This window comes from Oncorhynchus masou, chromosome 22 (assembly GCF_036934945.1).
Source record: "Oncorhynchus masou masou isolate Uvic2021 chromosome 22, UVic_Omas_1.1, whole genome shotgun sequence".
Taxonomy (NCBI): domain Eukaryota; kingdom Metazoa; phylum Chordata; class Actinopteri; order Salmoniformes; family Salmonidae; genus Oncorhynchus; species Oncorhynchus masou.
The window spans coordinates 6,152,435-6,177,452 of NC_088233.1; the positions used below are offsets into that span (position 1 = coordinate 6,152,435).

A 25,018-nucleotide genomic window follows, 5' to 3' on the forward strand; every position below is an offset into this window, starting at 1 on the left:
AAGCCTCCAAGGGAGTCAGAGGTCAGGGCCCAGAGGTCAGGGCCCAGAGGTTCTTCCCACCACCGTTTCCCATGGATCTCATCCTTGGCTTGCATACGTTATCCCTGGCTATTGTACTATAGCCACTGGGCCAGAGCCCCCCCCTCCCAACACCTTGACTAGCACCCGACCTCCAGCAGGATGGGGTGAGGTTACCACCACACCCCACGGCCCCCTGGGACTGGCCAGAGCTAGACGGACAAAGGACCTATGACCTATGGTCTTGAGACAGTGGACTTGGATTAGAGAATTGCACTGTCTGTCCCCTATTTCACAATGGCCTCTGTGATGTCCGAGGGTTGTGGGTTCGATTCCCACGGGGGACCAGTATGAAAATGTATGCACTCACTATTGTAGTGACTCTGGATCAGAGAGTCTGCCAAATGACTCACTACTGTAGTGACTCTGGATCAGAGAGTCTGTTAAATGACTCACTACTGTAGTGACTCTGGATCAGAGAGTCTGTTAAATGACTCACTACTGTAGTGACTCTGGATCAGAGAGTCTGTTAAATGACTCACTACTGTAGTGACTCTGGATCAGAGAGTCTGTTAAATGACTCACTACTGTAGTGACTCTGGATCAGAGAGTCTGTTAAATGACTCACTACTGTAGTGACTCTGGATCAGAGAGTCTGTTAAATGACTCACTACTGTAGTGACTCTGGATCAGAGAGTCTGCTAAATGACTCTGTTAAAGTACTGACTCTGGGTGGACTCACTACTAGTGATAAGAGAGTCTGTTAAATGACTCACTACTGTAGTGACTCTGGATAAGAGAGTCTGTTAAATGACTCACTACTGTAGTGGCTCTGGATCAGAGAGTCTGTTAAATGACTCACTACTGTAGTGACTCTGGATCAGAGAGTCTGTTAAATGACTCACTACTGTAGTGGAAGAGAGTCTGCTAAATGACTCACTACTGTAGTGACTCTGGATCAGAGAGTCTGCTAAATGACTCAGTACTGTGGTGGCTCTCTGGATCAGAGAGTCTGTTAAATGACTCACTACTGCAGTGGATCAGAGAGTCGGCTAAATGACTCACTACTGTAGTGGATCAGAGAGTCTGCTAAATGACTCACTACTGTAGTGGCTCTGAATAAGAGAGTATGTTAAATGACTCACTACTGTAAGTCTCTCTGGATAAGAGAGTCTGCTAAATGACTCACTACTGTAGTGGCTCTCTGGATCAGAGAGTCTGCTAAATGACTCACTACTGTAGTGGAACAGAGAGTCTGCTAAATGACTCACTACTGTAGTGGCTCTCTGGATCAGAGAGTCTGCTAAATGACTCACTACTGTAGTGACTCTGGATCAGAGAGTCTGCTAAATGACTCACTACTGTAGTGGATCAGAGAGTCTGCTAAATGACTCACTACTGTAGTGACTCTGGATCAGAGAGTCTGCTAAATGACTCACTACTGCAGTGGCTCTCTGGATAAGAGAGTCTGTTAAATGACTCACTACTGTAGTGGATCAGAGAGTCTGCTAAATGACTCACTACTGTAGTGACTCTGGATCAGAGAGTCTGCTAAATGACTCAGTACTGTGGTGGCTCTCTGGATAAGAGAGTATGTTAAATGACTCACTACTGTAAGTCTCTCTGGATAAGAGAGTCTGTTAAATGACTCACTACTGTAGTGGCTCTGGATCAGAGAGTCTGCTAAATGACTCACTACTGCAGTGACTCTGGATAAGAGAGTCTGTTAAATGACTCACTACTGTAGTGGCTCTGGATCAGAGAGTCTGCTAAATGACTCACTACTGCAGTGACTCTGGATAAGAGAGTCTGCTAAATGACTCACTACTGTAGTGACTCTGGATCAGAGAGTCTGCTAAATGACTCACTACTGTAGTGGCTCTGGATAAGAGAGTCTGCTAAATGACTCACTACTGTAAGTCTCTCTACCTGCCGCCCCCGTCAGATACATCAAATCAAATCAAATCAAATTTATTTATATAGCCCTTCGTACATCAGCTGATATCTCAAAGTGCTGTACAGAAACCCAGCCTAAAACCCCAAACAGCAAGCAATGCAGGTGTAGATGCACAGTGGTTAGGAAAAACTCCCTAGAAAGGCCAAAACCTAGGAAGAAACCTAGAGAGGAACCATAATACATAATATGATTAGAACTCAATCTAGGCTTTTTACAGTTAAAGGATTTATCTGGAAGTAAGTTAATAGATTTATCTAGAAGGAAGAGTATAGATTTATCTAGAAGGAAGTGTATAGATTTATCTAGAAGGAAGTGTATAGATGTATCTAGAAGGAAGTTTGTAGATTTATTTAGAAGCAAGTGTATAGATTTATCTAGAAGGATGTTAATAGATTTATCTAGAAGGAAGTTTATAGATTTATCTAGGACGTTTATAGATTTATCTAGACGGAAGTTTATAGATTTATCTAGAAGGAAGTTTATAGATTTATCTAGAAGGACGTTTATAGATTTATCTAGAAGGACGTTTATAGATTTATCTAGAAGGACGTTTATAGATTTATCTAGAAGGAAGTTTATAGATTTATCTAGAAGGAAGTTTATAGATTTATCTAGAAGGACGTTTATAGATTTATCTAGAAGGACGTTTATAGATTTATCTAGAAGGAAGTTTATAGATTTATCTAGGACGTTTATAGATTTATCTAGAAGGAAGTTTATAGATTTATCTAGAAGGAAGTTTAGAGATTTATCTAGGACGTTTATAGATTTATCTAGAAGGAAGTTTATAGATTTATCTTGAAGGAGGTTTATACATTTATCTAGGACGTTTATAGATTTATCTAGAAGGAAGTTTATAGATTTATCTTGAAGGAGGTTTATACATTTATCTAGGACGTTTATAGATTTATCTAGGATGTTTATAGATTTATCTTGAAGGAAGTTTATAGATTTATCTAGGATGTTTATAGATGTATCGAGAAGGACGTTTATAGATTCATCTAGAAGGAAGTTTATAGATTTATCTAGAAGGAAGTTTATAGATTTATCTAGAAGGAAGTTTATAGATGTATCTAGAAGGACGTTTATAGATTTACCTAGAAGGACGTTTATATATTTATCTAGAAGGACGTTTATAGATTCATCTAGAAGGAAGTTTATAGATTAATCTAGAAGGAAGTTTATAGATTAATCTAGAAGGAAGTTTATAGATTCATCTAGAAGGAAGTTTATAGATTCATCTAGAAGGAAGTTTATAGATTCATCTAGAAGGAAGTTAGCCTATATGTTGAAGGGTAAGATAGTGGCAGTAGGGTGGACAATCCTTTCTATATATGCCTCCAAATTGAAGGTTAAAGGACAGGGGCTGTCCAGTCAGTGCACCCTCTCGATACACTGAGTGTACAAAACATTAGGAACACCTTCTTAATATTGAGTCGTTCTGCCCCTGAACAGGCAGTTAACCCACTGTTCCTAAAGGCCGTCATTGAAAATAAGAATTTGTTCTTAACTAACTTCCCTAGTTAAATAAAGGTAAAAAAGAAAAAATGTCTCAGGACTAAAAAATCCTACTTTAACCTGTCTCGTCCCCTTCACCTACACTGATTGAAGTGGATTTAACAAGTGACATCAATAAAGGGTCATAGCTTTCACCTGTATTCACCTGGTCAGTCTATGTCATGGAGAGAGCAGGTGTTCTTCATGTGTTGTACCCTCAGTGAATATGTGTCCAAATTGAAAGGGTAATTTGAGTGGACAAACCTTTCTGTGGTAAATATTATATCTGTCTAAGGTGGAGGGTAGATAGAAGGCTGGAGGGGCGGCCAGGTGGAGGGTAGATAGAAGGCTGGAGGGGCGGCCAGGTGGAGGGTAGATAGAAGGCTGGAGGGGCGGCCAGGTGGAGGGTAGATAGAAGGCTGGAGGGGCGGCCTGGTGGAGGGTAGATAGAAGGCTGGAGGGGCGGCCAGGTGGAGGGTAGATAGAAGGCTGGAGGGGCGGCCAGGTGGAGGGTAGATAGAAGGCTGGAGGGGCGGCCAGGTGGAGGGTGGAGATAGAAGGCTGGAGGGGCGGCGGCCAGGTGGAGGGTAGATAGAAGGCTGGAGGGGCGGCCTGGTGGAGGGTAGATAGAAGGCTGGAGGGGGGCGGCCAGGTGGAGGGTAGATAGAAGGCTGGAGGGGCGGCCAGGTGGAGGGTAGATAGAAGGCTGGAGGGGCGGCCAGGTGGAGGGTAGATAGAAGGCTGGAGGGGCGGCCAGGTGGAGGGTAGATAGAAGGCTGGAGGGGCGGCCAGGTGGAGGGTAGATAGAAGGCTGGAGGGGCGGCCAGGTGGAGGGTAGATAGAAGGCTGGAGGGGCGGCCAGGTGGAGGGTAGATAGAAGGCTGGAGGGGCGGCCTGGTGGAGGGTAGATAGAAGGCTGGAGGGGTGGTCAGATGGAACAGAAGGTCCCGACAAGGGGAAACAAAGGGGGCTCCTCCCCTCCTCTACTCAATTCAATTCAAGGGGCTTTATTGGCATGGGAAACATATGTTAACATTGCCAAAGCAAGTGAGGTAGATAATATACAAAAGTGAAATAAACAATAATAATGAACAGTAAACATTACACATACAGAAGTTCCAAAAGAATAAAGACATGTCAAATGTCATAGAATGGTCTACTCTCTCCTCTCCCACAGTCCTGAAGCCCAGATTCCTTCTGTTCTATCTTGGCCTGACCCCTGACCCTAGTCAACCCCCCCCCCACCCCCTTGTCCCAGGGGCCTTGGGTCCTAGCAGCTGAATGCTGCCTCTGGCCCCCGCACCCCAGCCCCTAGCCCCAGGACTCCCACCAAGCCTCCTGGTCTCATCCCCCCATCACCACAACAACAGGCCTGGACACACACACACCACCCCTCCCCTTTCCACTGGTCAATACCCAGAACCTAACCTTTCACACCAAGATATAAAACTAATCATTAACGGTCCCCTAAAATACATCATGATTTAGGAGATGGTTAGCGTGTGGTGCGTTTTCAAGGGAAAGACACTGAATTGAATTGCACAATTTTTAAAGAGCGATTGGCCCTAAAAAATCAACTTCTCATTTTATAAACGGCTGATGTGGCATCTGCATTATGAGTCAGAAACATTGATTCTAGTGTCAAAATCGACTATAAAATGTAAATAGAATCATTTGGGACATAAAGTATCTAGCAAGCGGAAAAGTAGGTGCCAGGCGCACCAGTTTGTGTCAAGAACTGCAACGCTGCTGGGTTTTTCACGCTCAACAGTTTCCTTTTGTGTATCAAGACTGGTCTACCACCCAAAGGACATGCAGACAACTTGACACAACTGTGGGAAGCATTGGAGTCAACATGGGGCCAGCATCCCTGTGGAACGCTTTGGACACCTTGTAGAGTCCACATGAGCCAGCATCCCTGTGGAACGCTTTGGACACCTTGTAGAGTCCACATGGGCCAGCATCCCTGTGGAACGCTTTCGACAGCTTGTAGAGTCAACATGGGCCAGCATCCATGTGGAACGCTTTCGACACCTTGTAGAGTCAACATGGGTCAGCATCCCTGTGGAACGCTTTCAACACCTTGTAGAGTCAACATGGGCCAGCATCCCTGTGGAACGCTTTGGACACCTTGTAGAGTCAACATGGGCCAGCATCCCTGTGGAACGCTTTGGACACCTTGTAGAGTCAACATGGGCCAGCATCCCTGTGGAACGCTTTCAACACCTTGTAGAGTCCACATGGGCCAGCATCCCTGTGGAACGCTTTCAACACCTTGTAGAGTCAACATGGGCCAGCATCCCTGTGGAACGCTTTCGACACCTTGTAGAGTCAACATGGGCCAGCATCCCTGTGGAACGCTTTCAACACCTTGTAGAATCCACATGGGGCCAGCATCCCTGTGGAACGCGTTTTCAACACCTTGTAGAGTCCACATGGGGCCAGCATCCCTGTGGAACGCGTTTTCAACACCTTGTAGAGTCAACATGGGCCAGTATCCCTGTGGAACGTTTTCAACACCTTGTAGAGTCAACATGGACCAGCATCCCTGTGGAACGCGTTTTCAACACCTTGTAGAGTCAACATGGGCCAGTATCCCTGTGGAACGCGTTTTCAACACCTTGTAGAGTCAACATGGGCCAGCATCCCTGTGGAACGCGTTTTCAACACCTTGTAGAGTCCACATGGGCCAGCATCCCTGTGGAACGCTTTTGACACCTTGTAGAGTCAACATGGGCCAGCATCCCTGTGGAACGCTTTCGACACCTTGTAGAGTCAACATGGGCCAGCATCCCTGTGGAACGCTTTGGACACCTTGTAGAGTCAACATGGGCCAGCATCCCTGTGGAACGCTTTCAACACCTTGTAGAGTCCACATGGGCCAGCATCCCTGTGGAACGCTTTCAACACCTTGTAGAGTCAACATGGGCCATCATCCCTGTGGAACGCTTTTGACACCTTGTAGAGTCAACATGGGCCAGCATCCCTGTGGAACGCTTTCAACACCTTGTAGAATCCACATGGGGCCAGCATCCCTGTGGAACGCTTTCGACACCTTGTAGAGTCAACATGGGCCAGCATCCCTGTGGAACGCTTTTTCAACACCTTGTAGAGTCAACATGGACCAGCATCCCTGTGGAACGCTTTCAACACCTTGTAGAATCCACATGGGGCCAGCATCCCTGTGGAACGCTTTCGACACCTTGTAGAGTCAACATGGGCCAGCATCCCTGTGGAACGCTTTGGACACCTTGTAGAGTCAACATGGACCAGCATCCCTGTGGGACGCTTTCAACACCTTGTAGAGTCAACATGGACCAGCATCCCTGTGGAACGCTTTCAACACCTTGTAGAGTCAACATGGACCAGCATCCCTGTGGAACGCTTTCAACACCTTGTAGAGTCAACATGGGCCAGCATCCCTGTGGAACGCTTTCGACACCTTGTAGAGTCAACATGGGTCAGCATCCCTGTGGAACGCTTTCAACACCTTGTAGAGTCAACATGGGTCAGCATCCCTGTGGAACGCTTTCAACACCTTGTAGAGTCAACATGGACCAGCATCCCTGTGGAACGCGTTTTCAACACCTTGTAGAGTCAACATGGACCAGCATCCCTGTGGAACGCGTTTTCAACACCTTGTAGAGTCAACATGGACCAGCATCCCTGTGGAACGCGTTTTCAACACCTTGTAGAGTCAACATGGACCAGCATCCCTGTGGAACGCTTTTCAACACCTTGTAGAGTCAACATGGACCAGCATCCCTGTGGAACGCGTTTTCAACACCTTGTAGAGTCAACATGGGCCAGCATCCCTGTGGAACGTTTTCAACACCTTGTAGAGTCAACATGGACCAGCATCCCTGTGGAACGCTTTCAACACCTTGTAGAGTCAACATGGACCAGCATCCCTGTGGAACGCTTTCAACACCTTGTAGAGTCAACATGGACCAGCATCCCTGTGGAACGCTTTCAACACCTTGTAGAGTCAACATGGGCCAGTATCCCTGTGGAACGCTTTCGACACCTTGTAGAGTCAACATGGGCCAGCATCCCTGTGGAATGCTTTCAACACCTTGTAGAGTCAACATGGACCAGCATCCCTGTGGAACGCTTTCAACACCTTGTAGAGTCAACATGGACCAGCATCCCTATGGAACGCGTTTTCAACACCTTGTAGAGTCAACATGGGCCAGCATCCCTGTGGAACGCGTTTTCAACACCTTGTAGAGTCAACATGGGCCAGCATCCCTGTGGAACGCGTTTTCAACACCTTGTAGAGTCCACATGGACCAGCATCCCTGTGGAACGCTTTCAACACCTTGTAGAGTCAACATGGACCAGCATCCCTGTGGAACGCTTTCAACACCTTGTAGAGTCAACATGGGCCAGCATCCCTGTGGAACGCTTTCAACACCTTGTAGAGTCAACATGGGCCAGCATCCCTGTGGAACGCTTTCAACACCTTGTAGAGTCAACATGGACCAGCATTCCTGTGGAACGCTTTGGACACCTTGTAGAGTCCACATGGACCAGCATCCCTGTGGAACGCTTTCAACACCTTGTAGAGTCAACATGGGCCAGCATCCCTGTGGAACGCTTTCAACACCTTGTAGAGTCAACATGGGCCAGCATCCCTGTGGAACGCTTTCAACACCTTGTAGAGTCAACATGGACCAGCATTCCTGTGGAACGCTTTGGACACCTTGTAGAGTCCACATGGACCAGCATCCCTGTGGAACGCGTTTTCAACACCTTGTAGAGTCAACATGGACCAGCATCCCTGTGGAACGCGTTTTCAACACCTTGTAGAGTCAACATGGACCAGCATCCCTGTGGAACGCTTTCAACACCTTGTAGAGTCAACATGGACCAGCATCCCTGTGGAACGCGTTTTCAACACCTTGTAGAGTCAACATGGGCCAGCATCCCTGTGGAACGCGTTTTCAACACCTTGTAGAGTCAACATGGACCAGCATCCCTGTGGAACGCTTTCAACACCTTGTAGAGTCAACATGGACCAGCATCCCTGTGGAACGCTTTCAACACCTTGTAGAGTCAACATGGACCAGCATCCCTGTGGAACGCTTTCAACACCTTGTAGAGTCAACATGGGCCAGTATCCCTGTGGAACGCTTTCAACACCTTGTAGAGTCAACATGGACCAGCATCCCTGTGGAACGCTTTCAACACCTTGTAGAGTCAACATGGACCAGCATCCCTGTGGAACGCTTTCAACACCTTGTAGAGTCAACATGGACCAGCATCCCTGTGGAACGCTTTCAACACCTTGTAGAGTCAACATGGGCCAGTATCCCTGTGGAACGCTTTCAACACCTTGTAGAGTCAACATGGACCAGCATCCCTGTGGAACGCTTTCAACACCTTGTAGAGTCAACATGGACCAGCATCCCTGTGGAACGCTTTCAACACCTTGTAGAGTCAACATGGACCAGCATCCCTGTGGAACGCTTTCAACACCTTGTAGAGTCAACATGGGCCAGTATCCCTGTGGAACGCTTTCGACACCTTGTAGAGTCAACATGGGCCAGCATCCCTGTGGAACGCTTTCAACACCTTGTAGAGTCCACATGGACCAGCATCCCTGTGGAACGCTTTCAACACCTTGTAGAGTCAACATGGACCAGCATCCCTGTGGAACGCGTTTTCAACACCTTGTAGAGTCAACATGGGCCAGCATCCCTGTGGAACGCGTTTTCAACACCTTGTAGAGTCAACATGGGCCAGCATCCCTGTGGAACGCGTTTTCAACACCTTGTAGAGTCCACATGGACCAGCATCCCTGTGGAACGCTTTCAACACCTTGTAGAGTCAACATGGGCCAGCATCCCTGTGGAACGCTTTCAACACCTTGTAGAGTCAACATGGGCCAGCATCCCTGTGGAACGCTTTCAACACCTTGTAGAGTCAACATGGGCCAGCATCCCTGTGGAACGCTTTGGACACCTTGTAGAGTCCACATGGACCAGCATCCCTGTGGAACGCGTTTTCAACACCTTGTAGAGTCCACATGGACCAGCATCCCTGTGGAACGCGTTTTCAACACCTTGTAGAGTCAACATGGACCAGCATCCCTGTGGAACGCGTTTTCAACACCTTGTAGAGTCAACATGGACCAGCATCCCTGTGGAACGCTTTCAACACCTTGTAGAGTCAACATGGGCCAGCATCCCTGTGGAACGCTTTCAACACCTTGTAGAGTCCAACACCTCGACGAATTGAGGCTGTTCTGAGGGCAAAAAGGGGGGAGACACTGAACTCTGTGTGAGTAGGGAACGGTCAGCTAAGACCAAGAGGTCGTCTACCCTCCAGCTCTTAGGGGCTAGTACTTTAACTGAAAAAAGCAAACTTTTGTTAACTTTTCATTTATTTATTCTTATTTCTTATGTTTTGACTGATAATGGCCATTTCAGATGTGTCTTTTGTTTGCACTGATGTTTTTAACTCGAATGTGGGTCAGTTGACAATAGACAGAAAATACAATATATATTTCCACAGAAATGATTTATTAATCTACCATTTGTTGTTTTCCAGACCCAAGGAGGAAATACCATGTGAAACTGTTGGCATTAAGCCTTGTAGGAGATGGTTACCAGGCCGACCAGACTCTCAGCACCCCAGGATGTGTGTGTAAGTAAACAGACAAATCAGATACATCTGCTTCAGCTTCTGTTCATCCTGAATTCTACGTGGGCCTCTAACACATCTCCCACTACCATAAAAATACTCATTCGACATCTGAAGCAATCGCACACATTTTGTACAGGAAATGTTATTTTGTTTTTATGACAAATTGTTTGTTTTCCATCTGTGTGTGGCTGCGTGTTGTAGCTGTACGAGATCACCCGGTGGTCTCCCCTCCAGCCCGGTGGCCTCCCCTCCAGCCCGGTGGCCTCCCCTCCAGCCCGGTGGCCTCCCCTCCAGCCCCGGACCATGTGAGTGCGGTGGCCAACAGCTCGTCGACGGTGTACCTGCGTTGGAGCCGTCCTGCCTTCGCCTCTAGGAAGGCTGTCAGCTACACAGCTCGCTGCACACCTGTGGGCCTGATGAACGCATCAGCCATACGCTACATACAGACGTGAGTTCATGACCAATGTTCTGCAACAGAACTGCTCGTGATCTACAACATACTTATGATTATCAATAAGAAAAGAGGACCAAGGCACACTTCATATAATTAATACATATAATAATTAATAACTGTAACAAATAATCATTCATAATTACAAGAATTAATAATTATAATAATTAATAATTGTAACACATAATCATTCATAATTACAATAATTAATAATTATAATAATTAATAATTGTAACAAATAATCATTCATAATTACAATAATGAATCATTATAATAATTAATAATTATAATAACTAATAATTGTTTTAATTAATAATTTAAATAATGAATCAATAATAATTATATTAATTGATTAATTATACTAATTAATAGTGAATAATTAATTATATGAAGAGTGCCTTGGTCCTCCTTCCTTTTTGATGACCAATTCACCCCTTTTACCAAAGAGCCCCTTCTGTCCACCCAAACGTACAACTGTTTACCTTAGTAACACTCCCTCCCTCCTCTTTCTACAAGAGACTTCTGATGTTTATACCTGTATCCTGGAGTCTGTTGAGGAAGAAGGATACTTTACTGCTATATCAATACTAAGATTATTATACTGAACAAAAATATGAATGCAACAATTTTATTGATTATACTGAGTTACAGTTCACATGCGGAAATCTGTCCATTGAAATCAATTCATTCGGCCCTCATCTATGGATTTCACATGACTGGGAATACAGATATGCATCAGTTGGTCACAGATACCTTTAAAATAAACGGGGCTCAGGATCTCGTCACGGTAGTTTTGTGCATTCCAAATTGCCATCGATAAAATGCAATTGTGTTCGTTGTCCATAGCTTATTGCCTGCTCATACCATAACCCCACCACCACCATGGGGCACTCTGTTCACAACCCTCCCACAGCAACCATGGGGCTCTCTGTTCACAATGTTGACATCAGCAAACACCATAACCCCACCTCCACCATGGGGCTCTCTGTTCACAATGTTGACATCAGCAAACACCATAACCCCACCTCCACCATGGTGCTCTCTGTTCACAACGCTGACGTCAGCAAACACCATAACCCCACCTCCACCATGGGGCACTCTGTTCACAACCCCCCCACCACCACCATGGGGAACTCTGTTCACAACGTTGACATCAGCAAACACCATACCATAACCCCACCACCACCATGGGGCACTCTGTTCACAACCCCCCCACCGCCACCATGGGGCTCTCTGTTCACAACGTTGACATCAGCAAACACCATAACCCCACCTCCACCATGGGGCTCTCTGTTCACAACGCTGACATCCGCAAACCGCTCGCCCACTTGACGCCAAACACGTGGTCTACAGTTGGGAGGCCTTTTGGACGTACTGTCAAATTCTCTAAAATTATGTTGGAGGTGGCATATGGTAGAGAAATTAACATTCAATTCTCTGGCAACAGCTCTGGTGGACATTCCTGCTGTCAGCATGCCAATTGCACGCTTCCTCAAAACTTGAGACATCTGTGGCATTGTGTTGTGTGACAAAACTGCACATTTTAGAGTGGCCTTTTATTGTCGTCGTCCCCCCCAGCACAAGGTGCACCTGTGTAATGATCATGCTGTTTTATCAGCTTCTTGATTTGCCACACCTGTCAGGTGGATGAATTATCTTGGCAAAGTAGAAATGCTCACCAACAAGGATGTAAACACATTGGTACACATCATTTTAAAGAAATAAGCGTTTTGTGAGTATGGAACATTTCTGGGGGTCTTTTATTTCAGCTCATGAAACCTGGGACCAACACTTTATATGTTGTATTTATATTTTTGTTCAGTGTATATTTAACTTTCTTACAGTGACTTTACTACTATGTTATTGTCCATTTACATTGTCATTCTTCCGATCATGGAAATTTTATTTCTTTATTTTTTTACAGAACGACAGATTTTGTACCTTGTCAGCTCGGGGATTTGAACTTGCAACCTTTCGGTTACTAGTCCAACGCTCTAACCACTAGGCTACACTGCCGCCCCACTAGGCTACACTACTGCATGTAGTGATTTAGTTTTACACTTTACGTCTCTTCTGACAAGAGACTGAAGCTCAACATTGTTATGAACACGGAGTGTGTGTTTTTTTTTTATCAAACCCTGTCACGATTGTTAATATTTATTCTGGGATGTCTGTTTGTCCTCGTCAGTGCCAACCAGAGTGTGCTGATACAGAGCCTGGACTCCAACACTCGCGCTATGAGTTAGTGGTACCAGCGTAAACAAACCTCCACTCTACCAGCAGATAAACAAACCTCTTATTGTCGAGCGTGGTTGTCCAACTACCAGCAGGCTAGTTAGCAGGTAAACAAACCTCTTATTGTGGTAAACAAACCTCTTATTGTCAACTGGCTAGTCCCTGGACGTGGATTTGTCTTTGGACTTGTCTTTGGCTAGTCCCTGGACGTGGTTGTCTTTCAGTAAACAAACCTCTTATTGTCAACTGGCTAGTCCCTGGAGCGTGGTTGTCTTTCAGAGGACTCAGGTAAACAAACCTCCACTGGCTAGTCCCTGGAGCGTGGTTGTCAGAGGACTCTACCAGCAGGTAAACAAACCTCTTATTGTCAACTGGCAACTGGCTCAGAGGACTCTACCAGCAGGTAAACCTTATTGTCAACTGGAGTCCCTGGAGCGTGTTGTTGTCTGGCTTTCAGAGGACTCTACCAGCAGGTAAACAAACCTCTTATTGTCAACTGGCTAGTCCCTGGAGCGTGGTTGTCCTTCAGAGGACTCTACCAGCAGGTAAACAAACCTCTTATTGTCAACTGGCTAGTTAGCGTGGTTGTCCTTCAGAGGACTCTTAAACAAAGTCAACTGGCTACGTGGTTGTCTTCAGAGGACCAGCAACTGGCTAGTCCCTGGAGCGTGGTTGTCTTCAGAGGACTCTACCAGCAGGTAAACAAACCTCTTATTGTCACTGGCTAGTCCCTGGTGCGTGGTTGTCCTTCAGAGGACTCTACCAGCAGGTAAACAAACCTCTTATTGTCAACTGGCTAGTCCCTGGAGCGTGGTTGTCCTTCAGAGGACTCTACCAGCAGGTAAACAAACCTCTTATTGTCAACTCTGTAAACAAACCTCTTATTGTCAACTGGCTAGTCCCTGGAGCGTGGTTGTCTTATTGTCAGAGGACTTTCTACCAGTCTTAGGTCAACTGGCTAACTTTCAGAGGACTCTACCAGCAGGTAAACAAACTCTTATTGTTAGCGTGGTTGTCTTTCAGGACTCTACCAGCAGGTAAACAAACGTCTTATTGTCAACTGGCTAGTCCCTGGAGCCTTTGGACTCTACCAGCGTAAACAAACCTCTTATTGTCAACTGGCTAGTCCCTGGGCGTGGTTCCAGCAGGTAAACAAACCTCTTATTGTCGGTTCTCTGCTGGCTAGTCCCCGTGGTTGTCTTTCAGAGGACTCTACCAGCAGGTAAACAAACCTCTTATTGTCAACTGGCTAGTCCCTGGAGCGTGGTTGTCCTTCAGAGGACTCTACCAACAAGTAAACAAACCTCTTATTGTCTTCTGCCGTATCGTGTCACGTTTCCCAAGGATAACAAGGATAAAGAGTCCTTCGTGATCTATACCTTATGAAGGAGTCTATTTAACTCTTTAAGTGACATCAGCAGCTTCCTTCCCAGCCAACTCTGAGATGTTCCCGGGCCGGTTCTCTGCCCTGCACCTTGAGACTGATACCCCATGTATATAGACAGAACACATTGAACACCAGGCACCTCATATTCTGTGTATATACGGTTGTTGACTCACTGTTTATGTATATACTGTATTCTCAACATAGCTCATCCTAATATACCTACTACTGTACATACCATTTTCTTCCAAGTGATCTACTGTCTGAACACAACAGGTATTTATATTGTGTATTCAGACACCGTTCACACTGATTTATCTACTCTGGGTTGTTGGACTCATTCTGACATTTTTTTTGTTTTGTATTTTGATTATTTCTGTATTTGTATTGTATTTGGTAGACATTCTACAGGCGCTGTTTGAGCTAGTAACATAAGCATGACGCTGCACCTGCTATATAACCTGACGATTTTTTTTGTACGCGACCAATAAACTTTTTAAAATGTTATTTTATTTGAGATGGGCGAGAACCAGCGAACCCTTGTGCACACAATAACATTCAGCCAACTGTACTAGATGACGTACCGAGATACATTTAAGCTTAAGAGACTCAAATTACTCTTTTCTGTTCGTCAGCGCCCAGCCACCCTCCTGAAGGTGTGAGGGTGAGTCTGATTGAGGACGGCACAGCCCTGGTTTCCTGGAGAGAACCAGAGGAAAACAACCTGGCAGTGACGCACTACACCATCCTGTACGCCTCACAGAGGGCCCGGCTGGTCGGATACTGGCAGACACTGCAGAGGGAGGGTGAGTGGAACAGCTAGATACTGGCAGACATTGCAGAGGGAGGGTGAGTGGAACAGCTAGATACTGGCAGACACTGCAGAGGGAGGGTGAGTGGAACAGCTAGATACCGGAATATACTACAGAGGGAGGGTGAGTGGAACAGCTAGATACCAGAATATACTACAGAGGGAATGTGAGTGGAACAGCCAGATACTGCAGAGGGGGATGCGTGCAACAGCTAGATAATGGCAGATACTGCAGAGGGAGGATGAATGTGATGGTTAGACAGCCAGATACTGCAGAGGGAGGGTGCGTGGAACAGCTAGATACTGGCAGATACTGCAGAGGGAGGATGAGTGATATGGTTAGACAGCCAGATATCACAGAGGAATTGTAAACACAGGTGGGCCTTTTGGAAGGGGAGGGTCTGGAGACAGGCTTGGGCAGAAGCTTTGAGAGCAGAGTGTTGTAGCTACAGTTGGAGTCCGTTGAGTGCAGATTTAAACCTTTCTGACGTATCTGACCAGTGTGCATCCAAGATTTGTGTCTGGGGTTTTGGGAATGGCTGTGTTATGATGCATTCTAACTCCAGTCCGCTCTAAAACCTGTCCGCTGTCCCTACAGGAAGTAACACCATGGCCCTGCTGGAGCGTCTGGAGCCTGGTAACATCTACCTGGTGAAGATCTCTGCCTCCAACCAGGTGGGAGACGGGCCCTTCTCTACTACTGTGGAGCTGGCCCTGGGGCCTGGGTCTAGACACCGAGGAAGAGCCCCAGGCACTCAGGCAGTGGCTCCTCCTCAGACACCGCAGGTTAGTTATGTCGCAGTGTTGTTGGACTGGAGAGTGTTGTCGCAGTGTTGTTGGACTGGAGAGTGTTGTCAGTGTTGTTGGACAGTGTTTCGCAGTGTTGTTAGACTGGAGAGTGTTGTCGCAGTGTTGTTGGACTGGAGAGTGTTGTTGGACTGGAGAGTGTTGTTGTAGTGTTGTTGGACTGGAGAGTGTTGTTGGACTGGAGAGTGTTGTCGCAGTGTTGTTGGACTGGAGAGTGTTGTTGGACTGGAGAGTGTTGTCGTAGTGTTGTTGGACTGGAGAGTGTTGTTGGACTGGAGAGTGTTGTTGGACTGGAGAGTGTTGTCGCAGTGTTGTTGGACTGGAGAGTGTTGTTGGACTGGAGAGTGTTGTCGCAGTGTTGTTGGACTGGAGAGTGTTGTCGTAGTGTTGTTGGACTGGAGAGTGTTGTCGTAGTGTTGTTGGACTGGAGAGTGTTGTTGGACTGGAGAGTGTTGTCGCAGTGTTGTTGGACTGGAGAGTGTTGTCGCAGTGTTGTTGGACTGGGAGTGTTGTCGCAGTGTTGTTGGACTGGAGAGTGTTGTCGTAGTGTTGTTAGACTGGACAGTGTTGTTGCAGTGTTGTTAGACTGGAGAGTGTTGTCGCAGTGTTGTTGGACTGGAGAGTGTTGTCGTAGTGTTGTTGGACTGGAGAGTGTTGGCAGTGTTGTTGGACAGTGTTGTCGCAGTGTTGTTGGACTGGAGAGTGTTGTCAGTGTTGTTGGACTGGAGAGTGTTGTCGCAGTGTTGTTAGACTGGAGAGTGTTGTTGGACTGGAGAGTGTTGTCGTAGTGTTGTTGGACTGGAGAGAGTGTTGTTGGACTGGAGAGTGTTGTCGCAGTGTTGTTGGACTGGAGAGTGTTGTTGGACTGGAGAGTGTTGTTGTAGTGTTGTTGGACTGGAGAGTGTTGTTGTAGTGTTGTTGGACAGTGTTGTTGGACTGGAGAGTGTTGTCGTAGTGTTGTTGGACTGGAGAGTGTTGTTGGACTGGAGAGTGTTGTCGTAGTGTTGTTGGACTGGAGAGTGTTGTGGACTGGAGAGTGTTGTTGGACTAGTGTTGTCGCAGTGTTGTTGGACTGGAGAGTGTTGTTGGACTGGAGAGTGTTGTCGCAGTGTTGTTAGTAGTGTTGTCGTAGTGTTGTTGGACTGGAGTGTTGTCGCAGTGTTGTTGGACTGGAGAGTGTTGTTGGACTGGAGAGTGTTGTCGCAGTGTTGTTGGACTGGAGAGTGTTGTCGTAGTGTTGTTGGACTGGAGAGTGTTGTCGTAGTGTTGTTGGACTGGAGAGTGTTGTTGCAGTGTTGTTAGACTAGTGTTGTCGTAGTGTTGTTGGACTGGAGAGTGTTGTCAGTGTTAGACTAGTGTTGTCGTAGTGTTGTTGGACTGGAGAGTGTTGTTGGACTGGAGAGTGTTGTCGCAGTGTTGTGGACTGGAGAGTGTTGTCGCAGTGTTGTTGGACTGGAGAGTGTTGTCGCAGTGTTGTTGGACTGGAGAGTGTTGTTCGTAGTGAGTGTTGTTGGACTGGAAAGTGTTGTCATAGTGTTGTTAGACTGGAGAGTGTTGTCGTAGTGTTGTTAGACTGGTGGTCAGTGTTGTTGGACTGGAGAGTGTATTGTAGTTAGTATTGTTGGACTGGAGAGTGTTGTAGTGTTGTTGGACAGTGTTGTAGTGTTGTTGGACTGGAGAGTGTTGTATGGAAAGTGTTGTCGTAGTGTTGTTGTACTAGTGTTGTCATAGTGTTGTTGGACTGGAGAGTGTTGTAGTTAGTATTGTCGTAGTGTTGTTGGACTGGAGAGTGCTGTAGTTAGTATTGTCGTAGTGTTGTTGGACTGGAGAGTGTTGTAGTAAGTATTGTGGCTAGTGGTCAGTGTTGTTGGACTGGAGAGTGTTGTCGTAGTGTTGTTGGACTGGAGAGTATTGTCGTTAGTATTGTCGTAGTGTTGTTGGACTGGAGAGTGTTGTCGTTTGTATTGTCGTTAGTATTGTTGGACTGGAGAGTGTTTTCGTTAGTATTGTCGTAGTGTTGTTGGACTGGAGAGTGTTGTAGTAAGTATTGTGGCTAGTGGTCAGTGTTGTTGGAGTGCAGAGTGTTGTAGTTAGTATTGTGGCTAGTGGTCAGTGTTGTTGGAGTGCAGAGTGTTGTAGTAAGTATTGTGGCTAGTGGTCAGTGTTGTTGACTTAGTAGTGTTGTTGGACTAGTAGTGTTGTGGCTGGACTGGAGAGTGGTCAGTGTTGTTGGACTGGAGAGTGTTGTTGTATTGTGGTAGTGTGTTGGACTGGAGAGTGTTGTCAGTGTTGTTGGACTGAGTCAGTGTTTGTAGTGTTGTTGGACTGGAGAGTGTTGTCGTAGTGTTGTTGGTCAGTGTTGTGCAAGTGTTGTCTAGTGTGTTGGACAGTGTTGTTGGACTGGAGAGTACTTGTATTGTCTGGAGAGTGTTGTAGTGTTGTTTACGTTAGTATTGTATTGTGTAGTGTTGTTGGACTGGAGAGTGTTGTAGTAAGTATTGTGGCTAGTGGTCAGTGTTGTTGGACTGCAGAGTGTTGTAGTTCGTTAGTATTGTTGTAGTGTTGTTGGACTGGAGAGTGTTGTTTGTATTGTCGTTAGTAGTATCGTTGTCGTAGTGTTGTTGGACTGGAGAGTGTTGTAGTAAGTATTGTGGCTAGTGGTCAGTGTTGTTGGACTGGAGAGTATTGTAGTTAGTATTGTCGTAGTGTTGTTGGACTGCAGAGTGTTGTTAAGTATTGTGGCTAGTGGTCAGTGTTGTTGGAGTGCAGAGTGTTGTAGTAAGTATTGTGGCTAGTGGTCAGTGTTGTTTGTATTGAGTATTGTCAGAGTGTTGTAGTTAGTATTGTGGCTAGTGGTCAGTGTTGTTGGAGTGCAGAGTGTTGTAGTAAGTATTGTGGCTAGTGGTCAGTGTTGTTGGACTGCAGAGTGTTGTAGTAAGTATTGTGGCTAGTGGTCAGTGTTGTTGGACTGCAGAGTGTTGTAGTAAGTATTGTTGGCTAGTGGTCAGTGTTGTGTTGGACTGGAGAGTGTTGTTTAGTATTGTTCGTAGTGTTGTTGGACTGGAGAGTGTTGTAGTTAGTATTGTGGCTAGTGGTCAGTGTTGTTGGACTGCAGAGTGTTGTAGTTAGTATTGTGGCTAGTGGTCAGTGTTGTTGGAGTGACAGAGTGTTGTAGTTAGTATTGTGGCTAGTGGTCAGTGTTGTTGGACTGGAGAGTGTTGTCAGTAGTGTTGTATTGTGGACTAGTATTGTTGGACTAGTAAGTATTGTGGCTAGTGGTCAGTGTTGTTGGACTGCAGAGTGTTGTAGTAAGTATTGTGGCTAGTGGTCAGTGTTGTTGGACTGGAGAGTGTTGTAGTTAGTATTGTCGTAGTGTTGTTGGACTGGAGTGTTGTAGTAAGTATTGTGGCTAGTGGTCAGTGTTGTTGGACTACAGAGTGTTGTAGTAAGTATTGTGGCTAGTGGTCAGTGTTGTTGGACTGCAGAGACATTGGACCTGTCAAATCTTGGACTTTGAACATACTGCAGTTGGAGACAACAAACATAATATAGTCTCTTACTTTACCTGGTTGTAGGGCTATATACAGGGTATTATGGTACAGAGTCAATGTGGAGGCTATATACAGGATATTACGGTACAGAGTCAATGTGGAGGCTATATACAGGGATTACTGGTACAGAGTCAATGTGGAGGCTATATACAGGGTATTACGGTACAGAGTCAATGTGGAGGCTATATACAGGGTATTACAGTACAGAGTCAATGTGGAGGCTATATACAGGGTATTACGGTACAGAGTCAATGTGGAGGCTACATACAGGGTATTCCGGTACAGAGTCAATGTGGAGGCTATATACAGGGTATTACGGTACAGAGTCAATGTGGAGGCTATATACAGGGTATTACGGTACAGAGTCAATGTGGAGGCTATATACAGGGTATTACGGTACAGAGTCAATGTGGAGGCTATATACAGGGGTACTGGTACAGAGTCAATGTGGAGGCTATATACAGGGGGTACCGGTACAGAGTCAATGTGGAGGCTATATACAGGGTATTACGGTACAGAGTCAATGTGGAGGCTATATACAGGGTATTACGGTACAGAGTCAATGTGGATGCTATATACAGGGGGTACTGGTACAGAGTCAATGTGGAGGCTTTATACAGGGGGTACCGGTACAGAGTCAATGTGGAGGCTATATACAGGGTATTACGGTACAGAGTCAATGTGGAGGCTATATACAGGGGGTACCGGTACAGAGTCAATGTGGAGGCTATATACAGGGGGTACTGGTACAGAGTCAATGTGGAGGCTTTATACAGGGGGTACCGGTACAGAGTCAATGTGGAGACTATATACAGGGTGTTACGGTACAGAGTCAATGTGGAGGCTATATACAGGGGGTACCGGTACATAGTCAATATGCAGGCTATATACAGGGGGTACCGGTACAGAGTCAATGTGGAGGCTATATACAGGGGGTACCGGTACAGAGTCAATGTGCAGGCTATATACAGAGTATTACGCTACAGAGTCAATGTGCGGGGGCACCGGTGTCGAGGTAATATGTACTTGTAGGTAGAGTTATTAATTGATGTGATTACTCATTGTGTCTTCCAGTGTTCTCTGACGGCCTGTACCACACGGAGCAGAATTCCATGACCGGGATCATCGTGGGGGTCTGCATCGCTCTGGCCTGTATAGTGATGTGTACCATCATCCTCATCAGCAAAGGCAGATCCAGGTATTTACACAATGTCCATCTTAGTAAAAGTTGTCTGTTTCTTCTCTATCTTCTTCTTCTGTTTCTTCTTCTGTTTCTTCTGTATCTTCTTCTGTTTCTTCTGTTTCTTCTTCTTCTGTTTCTTCTCCTTCTGTTTCTTTTTCTTCTTTTTCTTCTTCTTTCTTCTTCTTCTTCTGTTTCTTCTTCTTCTTTCTTCTTCTTCTCTTTCTTCCCCTTCTGTTTCTTCTGTTTCTTCTTCTCCTTCTGTTTCTTCTGTTTCTTCTCCTTCTTCTGTTTCTTCTCCTTCTTCTGTTTCTTCTTCTTCTTCTTCTCCTTCTGTTTCTTCTTCTTCTCCTTCTGTTTCTTCTTCTTCTCCTTCTGTTTCTTCTTCTTCTCCTTCTGTTTCTTCTTCTTCTGTTTCTTCTTCTGTTTCTTCTCCTTCTCCTTCTTCTGTTTCTTCTTCTCCTGTTTCTTCTTCTTCTCCTTCTTGTTTCTTCTTCTTCTTATTTCTTCTTCTTCTTTTTCTTCTTCTTCTCTTTGTTCTCCTTCTGTTTCTTCTGTTTCTTCTTCTCCTTCTGATTCTTCTTCTGTTTCTTCTTCTTCTCCTTCTGTTTCTTCTCCTTCTGTTTCTTCTCCTTCTGTTTCTTCTTCTTCTCCTTCTGTTTCTTCTCCTTCTGTTTCTTCTCCTTCTGTTTCTTCTTCTCCTTCACAGACATTAGTCCATTTACTCATTCTAATGCTTCAGCCATTTTTGAAAGAACTCTCTTCAAATAGATTATTTCATATTGTCCCCTAACTTCTACTCTTTGCTCCAATAGGAAATCTTCCATCTGTAAGATCATGGACGTAGTGAACGGTGAGGGAACCCATGGTCCACATACTGGTTTGTCCCTGGCCAATGACCACCAGGCTGAGAACATAGAGGCCCTGATGCCCATGATGGCACCACACTTCATTGATGCCAAGGTGAGACATGACTCCACAGACACAGGCCATGAGTGTGTATGTATGTGACTGTATTTATGTCATATACTGTGCCTTCGGGAAAGTATTCAGACCCCTTTAGACTTTTTCCACATTTTGTTAGGTTACAGCGTTATTCTAAAATGGATGACATTTTATCAACCTCATCAACCTACAAACAATACCCCATAATGACAAAGACATTATTATTTTGGGGAATTTTTTGCAAATTTATTAAATCGGGTTCAAGTCCGGGCTCTGGTTGTGTCACTCGCAGACATTCAGAGACTTGTCCCGAAGCCACTCCTGTGTTGTCTTTTGGCTGTGTGCTTAGGGTCGTTGTCCTGTTGGAAGGTGAACCTTCGCCCCAGTCTGAGGTCCTGAGCGCTCTGGAGCAGGTTTTCATCAATGATCTCTCTGCACTTTGTTCTGTTCATCTTTCTCTCGATCCTGACTAGTCTCCCAGTCCCTGCCGCTGAAAAACATCCCCACAGCATGATGCTGCCACCACCATGCTTCACCATAGGGATGGTGCCAGGTTTCCTCCAGATGTGACGCTTGGCATTCAGGCCAAATAGTTCAATCTTGGTTTCAATTTTGTTTCTCCATGGTCTGAGAGCCCTTTAGGTGCCTTTTGGCAAACTCCAAGTGGTCTGTCATGTGCCTTTTACTGAGGAGTGGCTTCCATCTGGCCACTCTACCATAAAGGCCTGATTGGTGGAGGGCTGCAGAGATGGGAGAAACTTCCAGAAGGACAACCATCTCCACAGATGAACTCTGGGCCTCTATCAGAGTGACCATCGGGTTCTTGGTCAACTCCCTGACCAAGGCCCTTCTCCCCCGATTGATCAGTTTAGCCGGGCGGCCAGCTCTAGGAAGAGTCTTGGTGGTTCTAAACTTCTGCCATTTAAGAATGATGGTGGCTACTGTGTTCTTGGGGACCTTCAATGCTGCAGACATGTTTGGTACCCTTCATCAGATTTTTGCCTCGACACAATCCTGTCTCGGGGCTCTACGGACAATTCCTTTGACCTCATGGCTTGGTTCATGCTCTGACATGCACTGTCAACTGTGGGACCTTATATAGACAGGTGTGTGCCTTTCCAAATCATATCCAATCAATACAATTGACCACAGGTGGACTCCAATCAAGTTGTAGAAACATCTCAAGGATGATCAATGGAAACAGGATGCACCTGACCTCAGTTTCATGTCTCACAGCAGAAGGATCTGAATACTTATGTAAATCTGAAGAAAAAAAAATGGAAAAAGAATATTTTTTCCGCTTTGTCATTATGTGGTATTGTGTGCAGATTGCTGATGATTTTTTTTTAAATTGATTGAATCCAGTTTAGAATAAGGCTGTAACGTAACAAAATGTGGAAAAAGTCTAAAAGGGTCTGAATACTTTCTGAATGTACTCTACGCCTTTATCTGTCTCTGATCTGGTTCTCTCTCTGTGTTCAGGGTGGGACAAACCTGGTGATCACAGGAGCCAACCGCAGTGAGAGATGGCACTTTTTTAAGAGGGAGAGATACAATAGAAATACAAGCCAGGTCGGTCTTCAGACATGAACCAAATCATGTTGCTGCTATCAAAATACCAGTCTTCAACATGGAGTTTACAGTATTGACTATTGGTTATTTGTTATACAATGTTGTTATACAACAAATATCTCTCCTCTCCTTTATCTCTAGGCTGAGAACAGAGCATGTCTGTACGAGGCAGGGAAGACCGTTCTGTGTTACGAGGAGAAGGAAGGTGCGCCCCCCCTCCAGCCCTCCAGCCTGCATATCCTGTTCGGGCCACTAGGGGGCTTGGAGAGCTCCGGGGGTTTCAGTGAGGGAAACAGCTCTGGAACTACTGAGACCAGCGACGGAAGTCAGGAGACAGGAGACTCTGGTCACTACTCCAACGAAGAGATAAGCAATGAGATGAGCAACCCGTCCACCGCCACCTCAGGCCGTAACTCCAGGCCTCCGTCCTTCGGGTCGGAGTTGGATGACAGCCCAGAGAAGGAAGAAGAAGAAAAGCCTAGTTTTAAAGTGGAATCTGAGGTGACGCCACCAAGACCTCCCTACCGTCTCCATCATGGTCTCCACCAGCCTGGTCATGACACTGTCCAGCATCCCTGTTCCCTCTCGGCTGAGGAAGCTGTTTATCCTGCCCAGGCCACCGTCCAGCATCCCTGTTCCCTCTCGGCTGAGGAAGCTGTTTATCCTGCCCAGGCCACCGTCCAGCATCCCTGTTCCCTCTCGGCTGAGGAAGCTGTTTATCCTGCCCAGGCCACCGTCCAGTCAACAGGCTCGTCCTGGTGATAGGTTACCCAACCTGAATGTGGCTTATTTTCAGTTGAAGCAGCCCACCTTTCTCGCTTCTTTGCCTCCTGAAATAGGTCCTTGGGCGAGGAACATACAGTTACATAGAGGGATCAGGAAGTTGAAGCTTTAAGGAGGAAATGGGCTTTTGCTTCAGGTCTACCTCAAGATATTTGTAATGAATGTTGTTGTTTTCCTGTTTCATTTTGATCTTATTTTCAGTCTGTCTGGTTTTTCGTCTTTGTGTCAGGTCTTTAGGGATGATTTCTTAGACACTAACCTCAGCGGGGGTCGGCGACAACCGGATGCATCCGGTTTTCAGGGGAACTGGAAAGAGAGACTTCCGCTTTAGGACGTTAACAAGTCGACATCCCCATCTTAACTCCTCCTCCACGTTTACAGGATTGGTTGAACAGTGTAGAAGAGAACCTCCCCCCCCCTCTATTAGCACAACAAAGAAAGAAACTCCACACAGATGATGCTTTGTCATGAATCCATGAGAGGGATGCTATGGGATCCTGATAAGCATGTTTAGTGAAGATTGGACATTGGAAGGGGCTTTTCTTTATTTTATTTTTTTTACAAAACTAAGCTTAATCTTTGTCCGGGAAACCAGTCCTTAATGTCTGTTCTCAACCAAAGCTCACCCAACAATGAATGTTCAAAAGAATGTAAAAAAAAATATATTGTTTTATGATACATTCTATAATTAAGTAGATTGTTTTCTTCCATTGAAGCAGAGGGTTTGGTTGGTGACCCTCCTCACTGCTGATGGTCTACCTCAGTTACTCTGACTCTGTATATATAGTACTACCTCATTTATAACAGTATATTGTGCAAGTACCGTATTATACTACTACCTCATTTTAAGAGTATATTGTGCAGTATTATTTTCCCTAACTCAGGGTAATGAGGTTGAAAATATTTCACAGCCATGTCGTCTTACCTGCAGGAGTTATAGTTAAAGGCTGAATTTAGTTTGAAGATTTGTGAAAATTCCTTTTGGAATTATTTGATGGAATTATTTGTTTGTTTTTTTGTAAGGTTTGAAAAGCGTTTACATTTTAGATTTTTTAATGACGAGCCTCTTCAGTATAGTTCTAACATTGAAGTGCATTAGATACTGTACCACCAGTCTCTATTTGAGTAAGATCAAGTAACTAAAAATTAAACGTTGAACTGGCATTTGCAGTACGG

At 45.6% G+C, this 25,018-nt stretch overlaps 1 protein-coding gene across 1 annotated transcript in view; it reads left to right on the forward strand.

Annotated features, from left to right (window-relative positions):
• Positions 1-23,821, forward strand: part of LOC135509779 (protogenin B-like) — a 46,420-nt gene extending 22,599 nt beyond the window's left edge. Inside the window, exons 12-21 of the mRNA XM_064930679.1 lie at positions 10,028-10,121; positions 10,398-10,571; positions 12,763-12,815; positions 13,280-13,354; positions 14,829-14,999; positions 15,603-15,794; positions 20,437-20,560; positions 21,358-21,505; positions 22,970-23,059; positions 23,201-23,821. Coding sequence (XP_064786751.1) covers positions 10,028-10,121; positions 10,398-10,571; positions 12,763-12,815; positions 13,280-13,354; positions 14,829-14,999; positions 15,603-15,794; positions 20,437-20,560; positions 21,358-21,505; positions 22,970-23,059; positions 23,201-23,821 — 1,742 coding nt within the window. The remainder of the gene's footprint in view (positions 1-10,027; positions 10,122-10,397; positions 10,572-12,762; positions 12,816-13,279; positions 13,355-14,828; positions 15,000-15,602; positions 15,795-20,436; positions 20,561-21,357; positions 21,506-22,969; positions 23,060-23,200) is intronic.
• The last annotated feature ends 1,197 nt before the right edge of the window (positions 23,822-25,018 follow it).